Raw genomic sequence first — 16,265 nt, 5'->3', positions numbered from 1 at the left:
GAAACATTTTGACCTCCTCTAACTCTGTCTAAAAGGTTAACTTAAAAGTTAGTGACTTCTCCTTTTTCTGGCTCCAGGGTTCTCTCTTTGGGATTAGAATTCCCTGGATGAAAAGTAAAGTCATTGACATAATATGTGTGCTAGTATTAATGCATCCTTGCTGGAGCAGTGGAAGATAAAGTGAAAAGGGTTGCAAAGGCTGCCTTTGAAACTGTCACAATAAAGAGAGGAGAGGCAGTGTTTGAACAGGAATCCATCCTAGAGCTGAATTCTCAGTTCTCTAATTTGCCTCCTGGCTAGGCTAAGTAAAGCAACCTAACTGTAGTGAAATGAACTTTTGTGAATGCTCTTACAAGCCAGAATATTTCAGATACCTGTTCTGCTCAGGGAGTGTGACCTATTCTGCAGTAGCAGTTGATCTTTACAGTCAGTGCAACACATCAGAAAATTGTCACAGCTGATGAGTCAAGGCTGTACTTTATCTCTGCATATTCACTGGCATTTTGAATGTTACTTCCAGGTGATAAACACTTTAGTCAGAGCCACTGCTCTTGGCTGGCTACTAGATACCATAAATCCCAAACAATGGCTGGAGTTCTCAGCTACCTGCCCAGGTCATGTTCCCGAATTTCATTCACAAACACATTTTTTAGTCCGCAAGAGGAATTAAACAAAGAAATGCATGGAAGTAAATTCTGTCTTTGAGGTTTGGGAGGATGCTAGTGAACATATTCTGCCTGTGAATCCCCATGTACTCTTTTCCACTTTTGTATCAACAAAAATCAAATGTAAATTAATTTTTATAACTTGTAAAATTAGCAGTATTGACTGAGCAGCCTTAGAGGAACTAGTGCATCTAAAAGTCACATGACCTGCTAGATACTTCAACAGCACAGTTAAACTTAGCCAAATTCACATAATCACGTGAGAAGAAGCATCTATTGTTGTCTCAGGAGTCACATCCAAGCTAACTTGGTTTGCCACACTGTTGTCCCTTCTAGCTGCCTTGATGTTGCAGGAAGTCCCCTGTCAAGACTTGACTCAGATCTTTAGTGTTCAGGTCTGCTCTTTCCTGCTTTCTTTGTCCTGGTAGCTATGCTCACTTCCAGACATCTTTAAATTCTGTTTCCATGAACCTGTCCATTGCTGCATAGGAGGTCTGAATCCAACCACAACAAAAGGTGCTTTCACCTTTTGAGTGGCTAATAGTCATTGGAAGTGTCTGCATGTGTTCTCTCAGTTTAGGTCTTCTCCTTGATGCTTGCAGTGTGACTTGCAGGTTACAAAAACACTGAAGCCCCAGTGTATTTAACTTACCCATGTGCTAAGTTAATACACTCTTTTGTATCTGAAGATCAGGTAAGATCAGTAGACTTCCTTTTCTCCTAGCCTCAGTTTTGGTGGCATGTTAGCTCTGGCAGTGTTCTGTGAGATACTGCATGCACATCCCCACCCTTCTGCATTTATAGACTGGATAAGCTTAAGCTGGGTCGTGCAGCAGCTGGTTACTCTGCCCTTAAAGATGTAAGTGAAATGGCTACATCCCCAGTATTCTGCCTGACTGGGTTTTGTCACCATTCAGAATCACCTCACTCAAGCTTACCCTGACCCCACTGTGAGACCCTTGCTTAATTATTGTGCTGCTTTTTTTCTAAATTATTCTCTGGACATGTGGGTTGCTTAACTATGCCCACCATTATGTGCTGTCATGTTCTTTCCAGCACTTGAAATAAGTGTAGGGTAAAGTAGGCTACACAGTGGAGTTATGGCAACTTGGGGGGATTGAGCACTGCTGAAGTAAGCACAAATGTATCCACTTTGTTGCCTGTCTCAGAACTTCCAACCATACTTGCTGAATCTGCACTGGTTCTGTATGCCCTAGAGTGTATCTTGCACAGTGTATCTTGCTGGCGTCGTAAATGTCACTGCAAAATGTTTTCAAGAGCTTCATGGCTTTGAAATTTTCTGTACTAAAATAAATGTTCTCACCTCCAGTGCAAGAGCTCTAAAAGACTGGAGATTTTGACCACCCATGTGCTGTTGTCTCCCCGAGCCACTGATATTTTTGTAAGGATAGAGTGTTGGAAAAGCCTTAGTGGAAAAATGAACAGCTTCACCAGCATTAGATGTTTTTCCTCCATTATAGCTTCCTTACAGTCTCCTATGTCAATAGGGAAGAGAGGTCTGAGAAGCAATAAATCGTAAGGTAAGATCAAAAACCACATTTTATCTGTAGTTATGAGTATGGTGTAGGGAGAGAGAAAATACCTGAGAGTATTGCTATGCTGGAATAGTGATCTGCAAAGGTTGTTATTTATTATGTTTCTTACCATCAATGTGATCTCCTATGTTTTAAAGCAGCAGAATTACAACACACAAAGCGAAAAATCCTCTTCAGATTAACTTAATATGATTTCAGCTGGCTGTCCTTCTGATCAAATGGCCTTATCCCGACATGAGCACACTGGACATCATAGAACAGAAATTTACTCCTCCCACACCAAGAGGAAAGGGAGGATGAAGGTTTAACTGTGAAATGGGAATGAAAGGCTTTAGAGCCTTTCAGCTCCAAAGGATCTTGGTTCTGTCTCAGTTTGTGTCTCAACTCCAAGAATAAAAATTAATTTCTATTTGGCAATTGCTGAAAGAATTCAGAGAACAGAAGCAGGAAGTAAGGGCCTCAACCTCTTTGTTACCCAGCCCATCTCCAAGCCAGCCTCCTCCACGGCAGATATGCTGGTAGTCCCAGATTTAGAGAAGAAACCAACACAAGCTCCCTCCCTCCCCCGAGCTCTTGATGGGCAGGCAGTTAACACATTGCTGCAGGTTATATAAATCACTTCCAATGAAGAATTAAAGCCCAACTTTATTCTTTTCTGGGTTAGTCTGCAGCTACTCACTCTTCCCCTCCCACTTAAGAGCGTACTGCACAATTACTTAAAAGTGCCTGGTGACCTCGGCTGTTGGTGTGTCCTATGTATAGCTGGATCAGATCTGCAGAATATTCATGAATGCCAATGTAGTTGAAGCAATAGCACATCTTGTCATGTCCAGAAACTGGTCCTGAGAAACTCCCCTCCAGGAAACTGATGGTCAGGTCCTTTGGAAAGCAGGGACACACAGATACACAAACAGTATGAAGAGGACACAATTCTGAAAGCTGTACCTGAAACTTGGACTTTTAAAAACAATTTGTTGATTTGTTGGGATTTTTTTTATCATAAAATATTTTATTTTCTCTCTTAGAAATGACATATATCACTATCTCACATAATCAAATTCCCTTTTAAAGGGAAAACTGTGCATGGCTCTGTAGGAAACATTGTTGCTGTTTCTACTTTAAAAACTAATATTCCTATGTCAGTAAGCTGTCGGTCAGGCTATCGGCTTTTGGAATATGTCCTTCAGGATTTTCAGAGACACTGGAAATAGCCAGGGGATAAATTGTAACTGAGTTTTAAATAGGATCGCGTGATGATGCTGCTCATTTGCGACAAATCTGTGTTTCAACCCGTTTACTTGCGGTCAGCAACCACACGCAGCAGCCCGACTGTGAGGTCAGGAGCTGTAACCACCCTCAGCCCCCCTGAAGCCTTCCTTCACCTCAGGAGGCCTCGCTGCGGAGGGGCCCCGCGGCGGCCGCGGCCCGGGATGCTCATCCCGCCCGCCCGCCGCTCCCGCTTCCGTCGCTGCGCCCGGCCGCGCTTTCGGTTTCACTTCTTCCGACTGTGGGCAGGGTGTTTCCCCATGGTTTTCGTGTGCTGAGAAGCTAGTGCAGAGGTGGGATGCTTCCAGACACAAAAGGATAAAGCCCGCAGAGGTGAGTCGGTAAAATTTCTTCACTTCATAGTAATAAATGTGAATATCGAGGTGCAAAGGCAAAGTGCTGCTCAGGGGTTTGGGTGATTTCCTTATCCTGGATTTCTCTTCACCTGCAAATTAGCCAAATCAATGCCAGTTTTTAAAGGTCTTGCTCATAATGTTAAAACTGTATTTATTTCTTTTGTCTGTCTGAAACGCTGTCCCTGAAATTTGATAATGGGCGTGTGCTTTCTTCGCTGGACCCTTAAACAAAAAACCACAAAGCTAAAACACCTAAAGATGGTTCCAGATTTCTTGCAGTGAAAAAAACAGGAAAAGGCAGTCCATTGGGCCACGCTGGAAGTCAGCTAAAGAACCTGTTCTGTGACTGCGCAGTACATTTTTCCGCCTTTCAAATTTAAAGGTGAGCTGGCAACAATTGCTGCAGAGCCCAGTAGCTATCTGATCACCCTAAAACAAACCTTGAGAATGATGCAGACCAGGATGCAAGCTTCTGTCAGATAGCTGCCCTTTTGTTTTCCTTATTGTTTCCAGCATTTGAGGTGCAGAGGAAAGAGGCAGGACAAGTGGTGCTTTATTTTTCTCAGCTGGGGACACGGGTTCTGTGTGTGTGGCAGCAACCATAGCAGGCCAGGCTATCTGAAGGACCAAGAGTTTGCTGTCCCCTCCTCTTCCCCAATAATCAGTGGCAGATAAGTGGCCAGGCTATGAGAGCTGCAGCTTGTGGGTCAGCCTGACACAGAGTACCCAGTAGGGGATTGTTTTTTTCATTAAGATTCCTTTTAAACCATCATTTATAGCCCTTTATGTGTGCCTTTGCAATGCTTCATGTCCCTGTATCCCTTGCTTGTACCCCCACCCTCACTGGGTTATACAACAGTCTCTCCTTAAATGACCAGGTTGCTCCCAAAAAGGCAGTCATAAGTTTCATCTCTGGCCACTATAATGTGACTTTTTGTCACTGGAGCAGTCCTAATGCATACCCTCTGAAAAGGCAGGTCAGCTATGGAGTCAAACTCTGCTGGGGTCTGACCTGCTAAGCTCCTGTTTGGCTGCAGGCTGCAGTGTCAACTCCTTAGAGTGTTTTGTTATGCTAGTGTAAATTTGTCTCTTTAGAAAACATCAGTTATGAAGAATTTTTCCTTTTTTCTATACAAATGTGATGGTTTAATTTCTCATTTCTTGTTTCATTGTTTGTTGAAGCGTGATACTCTAATGTGCTCAAAGCTTGATCATATTAATTAAACACAGGTTCCTGGCAAAGGAAAATGGGAGCTGTAGAAGGAAGAAAGCTCACACTTCCCATGGGTTAATCTTTTGAGAAGCTCTTCTAGCTTCCTGCTAAGTCTAGGCAGGTTTATTCCCATCTATAGCCTGTTCTGTACTGAGGCACTAATAGTCTTCTCTGCCTGGGAGCCCATCCTGCTGAGCCTGAACTAACTGGTGAATTGAGATTGGTAGGTGGGTTCCAAGTTTGTTGCCAGAAGGCCAAACAGATACGTGTGTAGAAAGACTGTGGAGGCACTTTAAGCATCAGGGTTGAAAGTATAAGCTTTATATTTTTTTAAAAAGAAAAAATTGAAGACAGGAACATAAGCTTACTGTCCTCTGCTACAGCATGAAAAAAACATTCTGGCAAGCACTCAAAAAGTGTGTTCTTCCTCTATTAAATATTAATTCTGTAGAGAATAATATAGAATATACAGAGGACTCTTCTTTTGATTAGAAGAAAAGCCATTTAAGTAGACAAGCTCTGTGACTCATAAGGCTAGTCAAACCCTTCTGAGCTCTTAGAACTCTGTTCTGGTCAGAATATATATGGAATTAATTTTCTTCCTTGTGTAGTACAGTTTCATTACAAGATCACCAGGTGAATTTAAATCTAATGGATACTAAGTGGAAAATGAACAAAATATGAAAAAAGCCTAAGATTCATTAGAAAGGTAATGATAAAACAGGTAGAATCATTGAAAATTAGAGTTTCAATGTTGATATCCTAATCTAAATGACCAAAAAATATGGGGTGGAGTTTATAGATCCTTGAAGGTGTAAGTTTTCCTGAAAGTATTTGGATAAATGTATTGAATCTATGGGCAATGTCTCCTCTACACCTTGGCTCTTCTCAGATTAGGTTGTTATTGATTTATTTTCTGTATTCTTACTTTCTCATATATGTTTCCTTAGTCTGGTATTCCTTCTTTCTCTGTAAGATGGTATGACAGATAGAATTTTGTGTGACTGACTTGTAAAATAAAAACTGGCAAGAACAGGAAAAGAAAGAAGTGGTATATTTTGCATTTTTACTGGATATTACTATAAATATTTTACATGAAATTAAGCTCAGAGATCAGTTGCTAACACTGAGAGGCTTATGTACAATTTGTCATATTTATTGTATTTTATGAATGTTAAAGCAATGCAAAATTAATCAGAAAAGAGAAAGTGACTGGAAATTTTCATTGATAATAGATAAAGTTGGTAACTTTTTGAACATACCTATTTCTATGCAAGACAATATTATTGCTTTTAGATAAAAGTCTTTATTTAGAGAGATTATTAGACATAATCTTCTGCAGAAATGAATACAGAAAAAAAAATGTGGGTTAAAAGCACTGAGTGTTTGCTCACTATGAAATCACAAATTTTTTAAGCCTTGCTTGCTTCGCCTTCAGTTGAAGATGCAAGTTGTGTCAAAATGATTATAATTTGCTGTGTTCATTTTGCCTTTGCAGATTGAATGATGCAAAACGCTATTCTTTGGTGGAGCAGCTTATATGTCAGACTGATGTTTGTCTTCTGGCCGTGTGCATCAGCTGGAAATCAATGTCATATCCAAAATGAAATGGCTGACTGCAGTCACCTAAAGCTGACTCAAATTCCCTCTGATCTTCCAAAAAATATAACGAGTTTGGACATTTCTCATAATCAGCTAAGACAGCTAGATCCTGCAAATCTGACCAAGTACAGCCAGCTGGTTTACTTGAATGCAGGCTACAACATCATCTCTAAACTGCAACCAGAATTGTGCCAAAATGTGCCTCTGTTGCAGATTCTGAAGTTAGAACATAATGAATTGTGTAAGCTCCCTGACAGAGTCTTTGCTTCCTGCACCAACCTGACCGAGCTCAATCTGGGATACAACAGACTAAATATAAAAAATGATCCTTTCAAAACCTTGAAGGTGAGAGTTAGAAATGCACTTTTTTATGTAAATAAAGTATAAATGGGCAATTTACTGTATTTTCCAGTGCATATACAGTTTTGCTGTCTTGGTATCTCAAAATACCCAAAATAAAATATTTCACTGATTTTTGCTGAAGAAGAAGCCTTGTGGCTTCTTCTGTTTCAGCATGTTGGAGTCTCGGTAATCTTTGTGAGTCAATGCTCTCTATTCCTTTTTCTGTATTGCATCCCTTTGAAGCACCTCTCCATGCAGGGTATGTACTGAGTGAGCAGGAGCAGCAGATGATGAGAGTAGCAAAGTGGATGCTGTGGAATCTGAGCTGCCTGAATCTTAGCTGGTAGCCTAAATTCTCTTGACGCTTAAGTATTCGAGCCAGGAAGGCCAGTGCTTCGTCTGAATGTAGTGTCTCAAAGGACTTAAAGAATTGAGAAAGAGTAAAAATGTTTTTAATTGTACCTTTGCTTTCTCTGGTAGTTTACATGTGGTTAAATATTCTCGTCTGTGGCAGAGACTGGGGGACCACCACAGAAAGCAGGAAAGGACTATTTCACTGTCTTTGCACCAGGCGGGTCACATGCAAAAAGAAGAGCTTAGGGACAAGAAAAAGTAAAGACAATGTGTAGGTATTAATTGTCACTCAGTGTCCCAATGAATACGCATGTGGTTTTGAGTAAGTCTGAACATTCCTGCTAAACTCAGTATTCCAGTTCAGTTGCATGAAGTGTACTTGCTTGCATTGTAGGACTGCTGACACAACTATATACAAGAGTGCAGTCAGCTTCCATGCAGGGAATTCACCTTCCTCATTGCATTTACAGGGCTGGACCATGCTGAAAAAGCATGGAATGCAATGTTTAGTACTGCAGTAGTTGTAACTGCAGCCACCTGCAGGCTTTTGCATTTATCACTTTATCTGAGGCGGGGGGCCTTCAGTGCATTAAGTAACTTTAACTAAATCTGGTTTGCAGTAGATACTTTAGCAGGTTAATACCATTAATGCCATTATAGTTACTAGTGTGAAAGATACAGAATACTTCTTCCAGATGGAGCTAGAAAGCTGCCATTTCTGTATTACAAATTTATTTACTAATTTCTAATCAGTTATACTCTAATGAAATATTTCTAAATCTTTTTGTGTATTACATAAAATAAAGATTTTAAAAGTATTTTTATACCTTTTTTTCTTGCATCTTCTCTCCAGAACTTGAATATTTTGGACCTATCTCATAATTCTTTAAAGTCAGCCAATTTAGGATTGGAGCAACAGTTGGAGAAACTCCATGAGCTCATGTTGGGTGGCAACCAAATCACTGAGTTGAAAAAAGAAGACTTCAGTTTTCTTCGTAACACCTCATTGAATAGCCTAGATTTGTCATCAAATCCACTAAAAGAGGTAGGAAGCATTTCAACAGAAATGTAACAGGTGTAAGTATAAGATGGAACGATCTTGATTTACCCTTTATGATTGTATGGCATTTACATTACAATTTTGATCCACCGAGGTCCAAAACCCATTCTATTTTATACAGCATTACTCCTGACCTCCAGCAGTGATTTACAGAATTATTGTTTTGCCACTGAAATTGGCACATTTCATATAGGCTGGTTCCATGTAGATCAGAGGTCTCAAGTAAGACCTAAATTTAGATGCTCTAAGAATCCTTACCTGGTATTTGCCATGCAGAACTTTTTCTGCACATGCTGAAGGTGAAAGGCTGGCACACTTTCTAAGTGGTAAGTGGGTAAAAAGTGTGGTACTATGCAAGTCTGCTTATACAATATAGGTTTCACTTCCCAGTTAATCAAAGAGAGCATTCAGCTTGTGGCTGTGGAAACACCAGAGAAATAATCTTTCCAGAAACATATACTCACTCTTAAAAAAAAAAACCAAAAAAACCCAAAACACATAGGTGCTTTGTCTTCCATCTATCTCGCTGTGCTCTCTGACCTGCATCTCAGTGTTATGATTCTTTGAAGAGTTATGGTTAAGTATGGCAATTCTAAACTGGTTCACCCTCAGCATATGAATACTGAATATGCATTGAATTTCCTAGGTTTGTTTGGGTTTTTTGTTTGTTTGTTTGTTTTGCTTTGTTTCCAGTTGATTGATCTCTAAAAAACATGTACATTGAACCTACAATAATATTTTAAGGTGGTATAAGTTTGTATCAGTGCTAAGAGTGAATCCCACCACCCTATTTTGCTTGGCCACTTCATCCCTCCCTATTTTGGTACCAACTTTTATGAGGCTATGCAGTGGATCACTGGGGAAACTCTACAGATGTTTTGGCTTGGTTAGCTTGTAGCCACACTGATTCCCTACCTGGTTCACTGTGTGACTGCATGTAGAGCTATTCTGGTATAAGGGTAAAGGGTGTGGATGAGTAAATGGCACTACTCCTTTCTTGGGCACTGCTACTTTGTGCCACTTTCAGCTGTTCTTGTTTTACATTACTGCTTTCTAAAAAGCAGCCTTTTGCATTTGAATCATTCTGAAAAATGGAGTAATTAATCCATCAGCTCATACCTTAATCAAGATGAGAGGACAGGACTATGATAAAAGCTTGTGATCCATATTGTGAAAACAAGTGTGTAGTATTAGATTTCATAGTAACTTCAGCTTGCACAGAGAAAATGGGTTTCTTCTTGTCTGTCTGCAGACCTAATAACTAGTAAATTAGTATACCTATGTCAATAAAAGAAAGCTGAAGAAAGATATCAAAAATTTCAAGATACTTCTAGAGAAGGAGTTTTGTTTGTTGGACACAAATTTGCATCTCACTAAGCCACTTTCTATCTTCTTCTAAAATAAAACTACTCAAATTTATGATAATCATATTATAAATGATAGAAGTATTGTCACAAGAAGTGTAAACTCCAAAGTGTTTGTCTGAGCTTGGCTGTGAAGCAGTCTGAGTGTAGGAGTTCTATCCTGCATGAAAATCACATTTGAAAACCTTTCCAAGTTTCTGTTTCATTGGTCAACTTTCTTACATAATTCCCTTGTTTAGCTCAAGACTTTTTTTTTCTTGTACTTTCAGTTTCATACGGGATGTTTCCATACAATTGGAAATTTGTTTGGCCTCGTACTGAACAAAGTTGAACTTGGTGAAAATCGCACAAAGAAACTTTGTACAGAATTATCAAACACAGAGATTCGAAACCTCTCACTGAGCCGTGTGAAACTTTCCTACATTGGCAAGTCAACTTTCCAGGGACTGCAAGGAACAAATCTTACAATTTTAAACCTTTCCCAAAATTCTCTCTCACTCATAGAAAATGACTCATTTCAGTGGCTTTCAAGTTTACAATACTTAAACCTGAAGATTAATAATATTCATGTATCTTCACGTTTATTTTATGGATTATCCAGCCTTAAACATTTGAATCTCATAAACTCACTTAGTGGGAAAATTGAGGATTTTTCTTTTCATTGGCTGTACCACCTGGAGTACCTTATAATGGATAATAACAATTTTCCAGGAATTACTGCTAATATGTTCACAGGTCTGAACAACCTGAAATATCTGAGTCTCTGCAACTGCAACATAAACTTACAAAGAATAACTAATAAAACATTTTCATCACTTACTAATTCTAGCTTACAGGTTCTCAACCTCACAAAAACCAGAATCTCTACAATAGAAGGTGAGGCATTTTCTTCCCTGGGACACCTGAAAATTCTTGATCTTGGTCTCAATGAAATTAGTCAACAGCTTACAGGTCATGAGTTTAAAGGTCTCAATAATATACAAGATATTTATCTTTCCTATAATAAAAACTTGACTTTGCAAAGTGAATCGTTCATTTTTGTCCCAAGCCTTAGAAAACTGATGCTGAGGAAGGTAGGCTGCAGTAATCTGGAACTTTCTCCTTCACCTTTTCATCATCTACGAAACCTGACTGTCCTGGACATCAGCAATAACAACATAGCAAACATAAAAGAAGATTTGTTTGATGGACTTGACAAACTTGACATCCTGGATTTGCAGCACAATAATTTAGCCCGGCTTTGGAAACATGCAAATCCGGGTGGCCCTGTTCTTTTTTTAAAAGGTCTTCCCAATTTGCGAATTCTTAATTTAAAATCAAATGGGCTTGATGAAATTCCAGTTCAGGTTTTCAAGGGTCTGTTTCAATTAAAACACTTGGATTTAGGATCAAATAATTTGAATTTGCTTCCAGCAACTCTGTTTGATGACCAAGCCTCTCTGAATTCATTGAACCTTCAGAAAAATCTGATAACCTCAGTTGAAGAAAAAGTATTTGGCCCACCTTTCAGGAGCTTGAGAAAACTTGAGATGGATTCCAATCCCTTTGATTGTACCTGTGAAAGCATTGCTTGGTTTGCTGATTGGCTTAATGAGACCCAAGCAGATATACCTGGATTGAGGTCCCAGTACATTTGCAACACCCCACCTAAATATCATGGTAGTCTGGTTTTGTATTTTGATAGTTCAGCCTGCAAAGACAGTGCTCCATTTAAACTTCTTTTTGTGATCTCTACCACTATTGTAATGGTGTTCATTTTTGTTGTCCTTACCATCCATTTTGAAGGGTGGAGAATAGCTTTCTACTGGAATGTTTTAGTCAATCGAATTCTTGGTTTTAAAGAATTTGAGAGACATCAGGAACAGTATGATTATGATGCCTATGTTATTCATGCAAGAGAGGACAAGAATTGGGTGTCTAAAAATTTCATGTCTCTAGAAAAAAATAACCACTTTGAAATTAAGTTTTGTTTAGAAGAACGGGATTTTGAAGCAGGTGTATCTGAATTTGAAGCCACAATTAACAGCATAAAAACGAGCAGGAAGATTATTTTTGTTGTGACTGAACACCTTTTACAGGATCCCTGGTGTAAAAAGTGAGTAGCATATAAAATTTTATCTGTAAGGGGAAAAAATTCTTAAGAGATATTTTAACAAGATAATTTTTAACTGAAATTAAAAAAAAATAGCATTTAATGAACAATACCCACTCAAGCTTTACTTCAGTATATTTATCTAATATATTGTAACTTCAGAATAATTCCTAAATTAATAAAGTTAATTGTTTCACATATATGGTAGAGTACATTTGAATGTTTAAGTCAATGTTGTAATCATTTTCTTGGGTGTTTTTTTGTGTTTTTTTGTTTGATTTATTTGTTCGGGTTTTTTGTCTGTTTTTTGTTGTGTTTTTTGGGGTTTTTTTGTTTGTTGATTTGTTGGTTTTCTTTTTGCTTTTGGTTTTTTTTTTTTTTTTGGTGGGGGGGTCTTTTGTTTTGTTGTTTTGGTTGTTTGGGGTTTTTTTCCCAAAAGTCAGGCTGACACCTTTGCAGATTGCTTTCCTTAAAATTACACATTTGAAGAAAAGCAACAATGAATGAGACCACTAGCACTCAAAGATGATTTTTGTTTGCCTTTAAATTAGTCTTTTCACCATTCTTTTATAGTGGTCTCGTAAATCAAGGCAGTAGATGTAGGTTATATTTTTAGAGCATTTTTTTTTCACTAGAGGCAATTAGTTTAAGAAAAGTAATAACCATTTTATATCACAAAACAGTCATGAAGACCCTCGTTAAGAACTTTTTGTATTTTCTTTTTCTTTCACATAATAGAAAACACTGGTTTTTTTCTTGTTTTTGCTTCAGTTTCAAGGTGTATCATGCTCTTCAGCAAGCTGTTGAACAAAGTCGGGACTCCATCATACTGATCTTTCTTGATGATATCCAAGATTACAAGTTATATCATGCACTTCACCTGAGAAGAGGAATGTTCAGATCTCGCTGCATCTTGAACTGGCCAGCCCAGAAGGAACGAATCAGTGCATTTCATCAGCACTTAGTGATGGCACTTAAATGTCAAAGTAAAGTGCACTGATTTTTGAACTATAGATTTGAATTATGGGGTCATTTTATTGTATATTTTCTACCACTGGAAAACTAGCAAGCCTTTCATGAAGGTCTGAAAAAGTTTGTCACCCTGTAAATATATGTAAGAGTCAATATAATTTAAATTTATTTGTTTGTATTAGTATTTTTGCTCATATTTTAATTCAACTGCACTGAAGTGATGTTAAAAGGGATCATGGTGGATAGTCATTTCAATCAGTGTATTTAAGATGTGGTAGAAATTTTGAAAAGCAGTGAGAATCACTGATCTATGAAATGATATAGGGTAGAAAAGACAGACTCTCTAAGGGGATATACAAAAGAAAATACTTTAATGATAAAACAGGATATTATTTGTAGAAGGTAGAGTGGACACTACTTCTTGCTTTTGAAACATGGGGATTCAGTGCCTCCAGCTGGAAAGCTTTCCTTGTGAAACACAGTAAGTAACACAGAAAATTAATTCAAAACAAGAATTTGCAGTTCAAAAGTGAGTTTCAAAGTGAGCAGTTTCGAAGTGAGTTTTAAAACCTTTGTTATTATGCCTTCTGGTGGGGCTAATACTGGTTGCTATCAAAAAGTGACTTTCAGGCTGATGAGTCAATTGATTTAATAAATTTGGTATCAGGAAAAAATTTTGCTCTTCTCTGGTGAAATTCAGAAAGCTGTCAGGACATTAACACTGAGACATGTCACCTTGATTCTTAGAATGCACACAAAACTGTATGTGGGCCTGGACACAGAACTTGAAATCAATGTGAAGCATGGATAAGGCACAGCTACTGCACCTATATAAAATAAATAAAGGCACAGATATTTTTATAATATAATTTTTATAATATTTAATAATATAACAAAGACAACTTTGTGGAGAAATTGGTGCTACTGCAATTTCATTACAAAAAAATGTTACTGGTAAAGCAACAACAACAAAAACAAAGAAATAGTTTTAAATAATATCAGAAACATTATTGCGACCACAAGTTAGAGGTGGAGTGGGAAAAAAATTTCAAAACTAGATTAATTTTAATTTTTTTTGTTTCCTTTTATTCCTTTTAGCCTTTGATAGCTAAAAAGAAAACTGTAAAAAAAAAAAACAGACAGAATTCTGTAGTTTATTTCTTGCATATTAAGCTAGTTTGATTTTTTCCTGAATATATTTTACAGGAATGTGGGCTAGATGGCAATTGCCAGGGCATTAAGGTTCAAACGTATGGGCTAGCAGCTTGATCTGGAGAGACCTGAGGCTGAGCAAAATGGGCTTTGCAAGAGTGTTTATAATGTTTAACACTGGCTAAAATTTTATGGTGAATCTGAGCACAAGTGATTGTAAATTAGACACAAGGCAGTCATTTGTATATTTTTGTTAATATTTAATTGCTGCTGCAAGGACCTTTAAAAACTGTCAGCTTTTAGTAAGTCTGTGATCCTTCAATAGCTCAGGAATATTTTTAAATGTCTTTTTCCCCCTAGCATTTCCCTCATCGACTTCAATACCACTATTGCTACAAGAATGCTATTTTACTGCTTTAGAGAACAGTTCTATACTTCACATTTTAAACAGCTTTTCTCATTTGCTATATGTGTAGATGAAAAATTGGGTTTTAATAGGTTTTCTATGTCCCATGATGATAAAAACTGAAACAAAACAAATAATTAGTGAAATAGGATTTTTCATGCACTGGAATAGTGAAGGGGGTGTGCTCGGGAAGTTCGACTGAAAACAAAACAGGCTTTGTTTACAGCTGAAGTGATAGATGATGATTCCTTAATTACAGTAATAGGATTATCTCCATTGTGATTCTTTCATCTCATCTTTCTGACCTTTTCAGGCGAAGTGACAAATTCTTTCTTCATGCTTAGGCCATGAAAGTTGAGGAGGCAAGTTGGTAATTATGGTGTGCCAGGTATGCACCATGTCAATTGTTTGTTCTATTATTTAAAGACTAATGTGTGACAGGGTTCCTTTCCTAAATCTGCGATGACACATACCAGCAGAATTTCTCTTTCCACATCAATATAAATTGTTTAGAAAATGCTAGTAGTTCACATTGATATTATTGGTATTCACATGGATATTAAAAATGACATAAAGATGAAGAGAGCACATGGAGAAATTCTGCAGTGAAATGTGATACAAGAGGTCAGACTAGATTATTTAATGGTCTTTTCTGACCCTTAGAGCCTGACAAATGGCAGGATGTCTAAATTCTTAAAGTTGTTTCTATTTACGACAAAAGCCCCCAAAATTGGTTTCAGAACAGTGAGAAAAATCTTATAAATGCTTAGTTTTGTAATACAGCTAGGAATACAAACAAGAAGTATGTGATGATGAATGAAAAATCCCTTTAAATTATAAAAAAATACGATTAATACATTCTAAACCTCTTAGTTCCTAGATTCAGTTTAAAATAATTACCACAGTAAAAGACATTATAAAGGTTCACAGTGTATAAAATAAAAAAAAAGGTTCATAATGTATAAAAAAAAGGCACAGAAGTAAAAATCACAGGGCCAGTTGTAATCATCAGTTACACCAGACCTAAAATTTCCCTGTTTTTCTGCAAGTTACTTACTTCTGGTCTGCTCCTGTAGATTTGTTTGATAATTTTATTGAGAATAAATAAATGGTTTACCATGGGTAAGAGTTCTAAGTGCTTTCAGGATTCAGTCTATGTCTGAGCTGGGCAGTCTCTTTGCAGTGGGCAGCATCAGATTATATAATGCTGATTTGCTGATGAGCTGAATGCCAAATAAATCAAAAGTTTGAAGTTCCAAACTTGAAATATCAAAGATATTACGTAGGATTAAAGCAGAATATGTAAAGGACTTGAGTGAGGCAGAATGCTCAAGTCTGGAGATTTGGAGTGGAGCCTGACTGTTTCTGCAGATCTTGAATGACAGGGTGTCATGGTTTAGGAATAGTATTCCCCAATTTAGTATCCTAAATCATGTGCTGCTCACTCACTCCTCCCTCCCCCTGGCAGGCTGGAGAGCAGAAATGGAAGCACAAAAGGTAAAAATCATGGGTTAATATAAGAACAATTTACTTGAAAAAGCAATGAAACAAAAACCAAACAGTAACATGAACAATATTAATAACAGAATGTGCAAGAGAGGTGATCAATTCACATGTGAGTTCTTACCACATGGAATACAAAGAACCCCTGCCCCTAGTGCTTGATGTGAGGTGACACAGAATTACCTCAGGCCCCTAGCCATGTCCCTCCTTGCTACTGCAAACATAAACCTGATTCTGGCCAGAACCAGGACACAGGGAGTAATGAACAAGTTACAGACAGTGATGTTCATATGTATATAGCTGAGATAAATATACTACTCGCCAATGAGCTCACTTATGCTACTTCCACTGTGGCTCAGTCA

General features: G+C 37.8%; 1 protein-coding gene across 5 annotated transcripts in view; it reads left to right on the top strand.

Annotated features, from left to right (window-relative positions):
• The window catches only part of TLR3 (toll like receptor 3), a 41,233-nt gene extending 25,707 nt beyond the window's left edge, over window positions 1-15,526 (top strand). For 2 of the 5 annotated variants that reach the window (XM_072928259.1, XM_072928260.1), the window contains 4 exons: window positions 6,555-7,003; window positions 8,208-8,399; window positions 10,048-11,873; window positions 12,642-15,526. In XM_072928259.1, coding sequence (XP_072784360.1) covers window positions 6,560-7,003; window positions 8,208-8,399; window positions 10,048-11,873; window positions 12,642-12,870 — 2,691 coding nt within the window. In that variant the 5' untranslated portion in view covers window positions 6,555-6,559 and the 3' untranslated portion in view covers window positions 12,871-15,526. Of the gene's footprint in view, window positions 1-3,558; window positions 3,821-4,086; window positions 4,226-6,554; window positions 7,004-7,514; window positions 7,626-8,207; window positions 8,400-10,047; window positions 11,874-12,641 lie in introns of those variants that run through there. The other 3 variants (XM_030271191.4, XM_002190852.6, XM_041715779.2) reach the window with 3 other exon arrangements.
• The last annotated feature ends 739 nt before the right edge of the window (window positions 15,527-16,265 follow it).

The sequence above is a fragment of the Taeniopygia guttata genome, chromosome 4, assembly GCF_048771995.1.
Source record: "Taeniopygia guttata chromosome 4, bTaeGut7.mat, whole genome shotgun sequence".
NCBI lineage: Eukaryota > Metazoa > Chordata > Aves > Passeriformes > Estrildidae > Taeniopygia > Taeniopygia guttata.
Note: the sequence above shows the minus strand (reverse complement) of the source record. Positions and strands in the feature narration are given on the sequence as shown.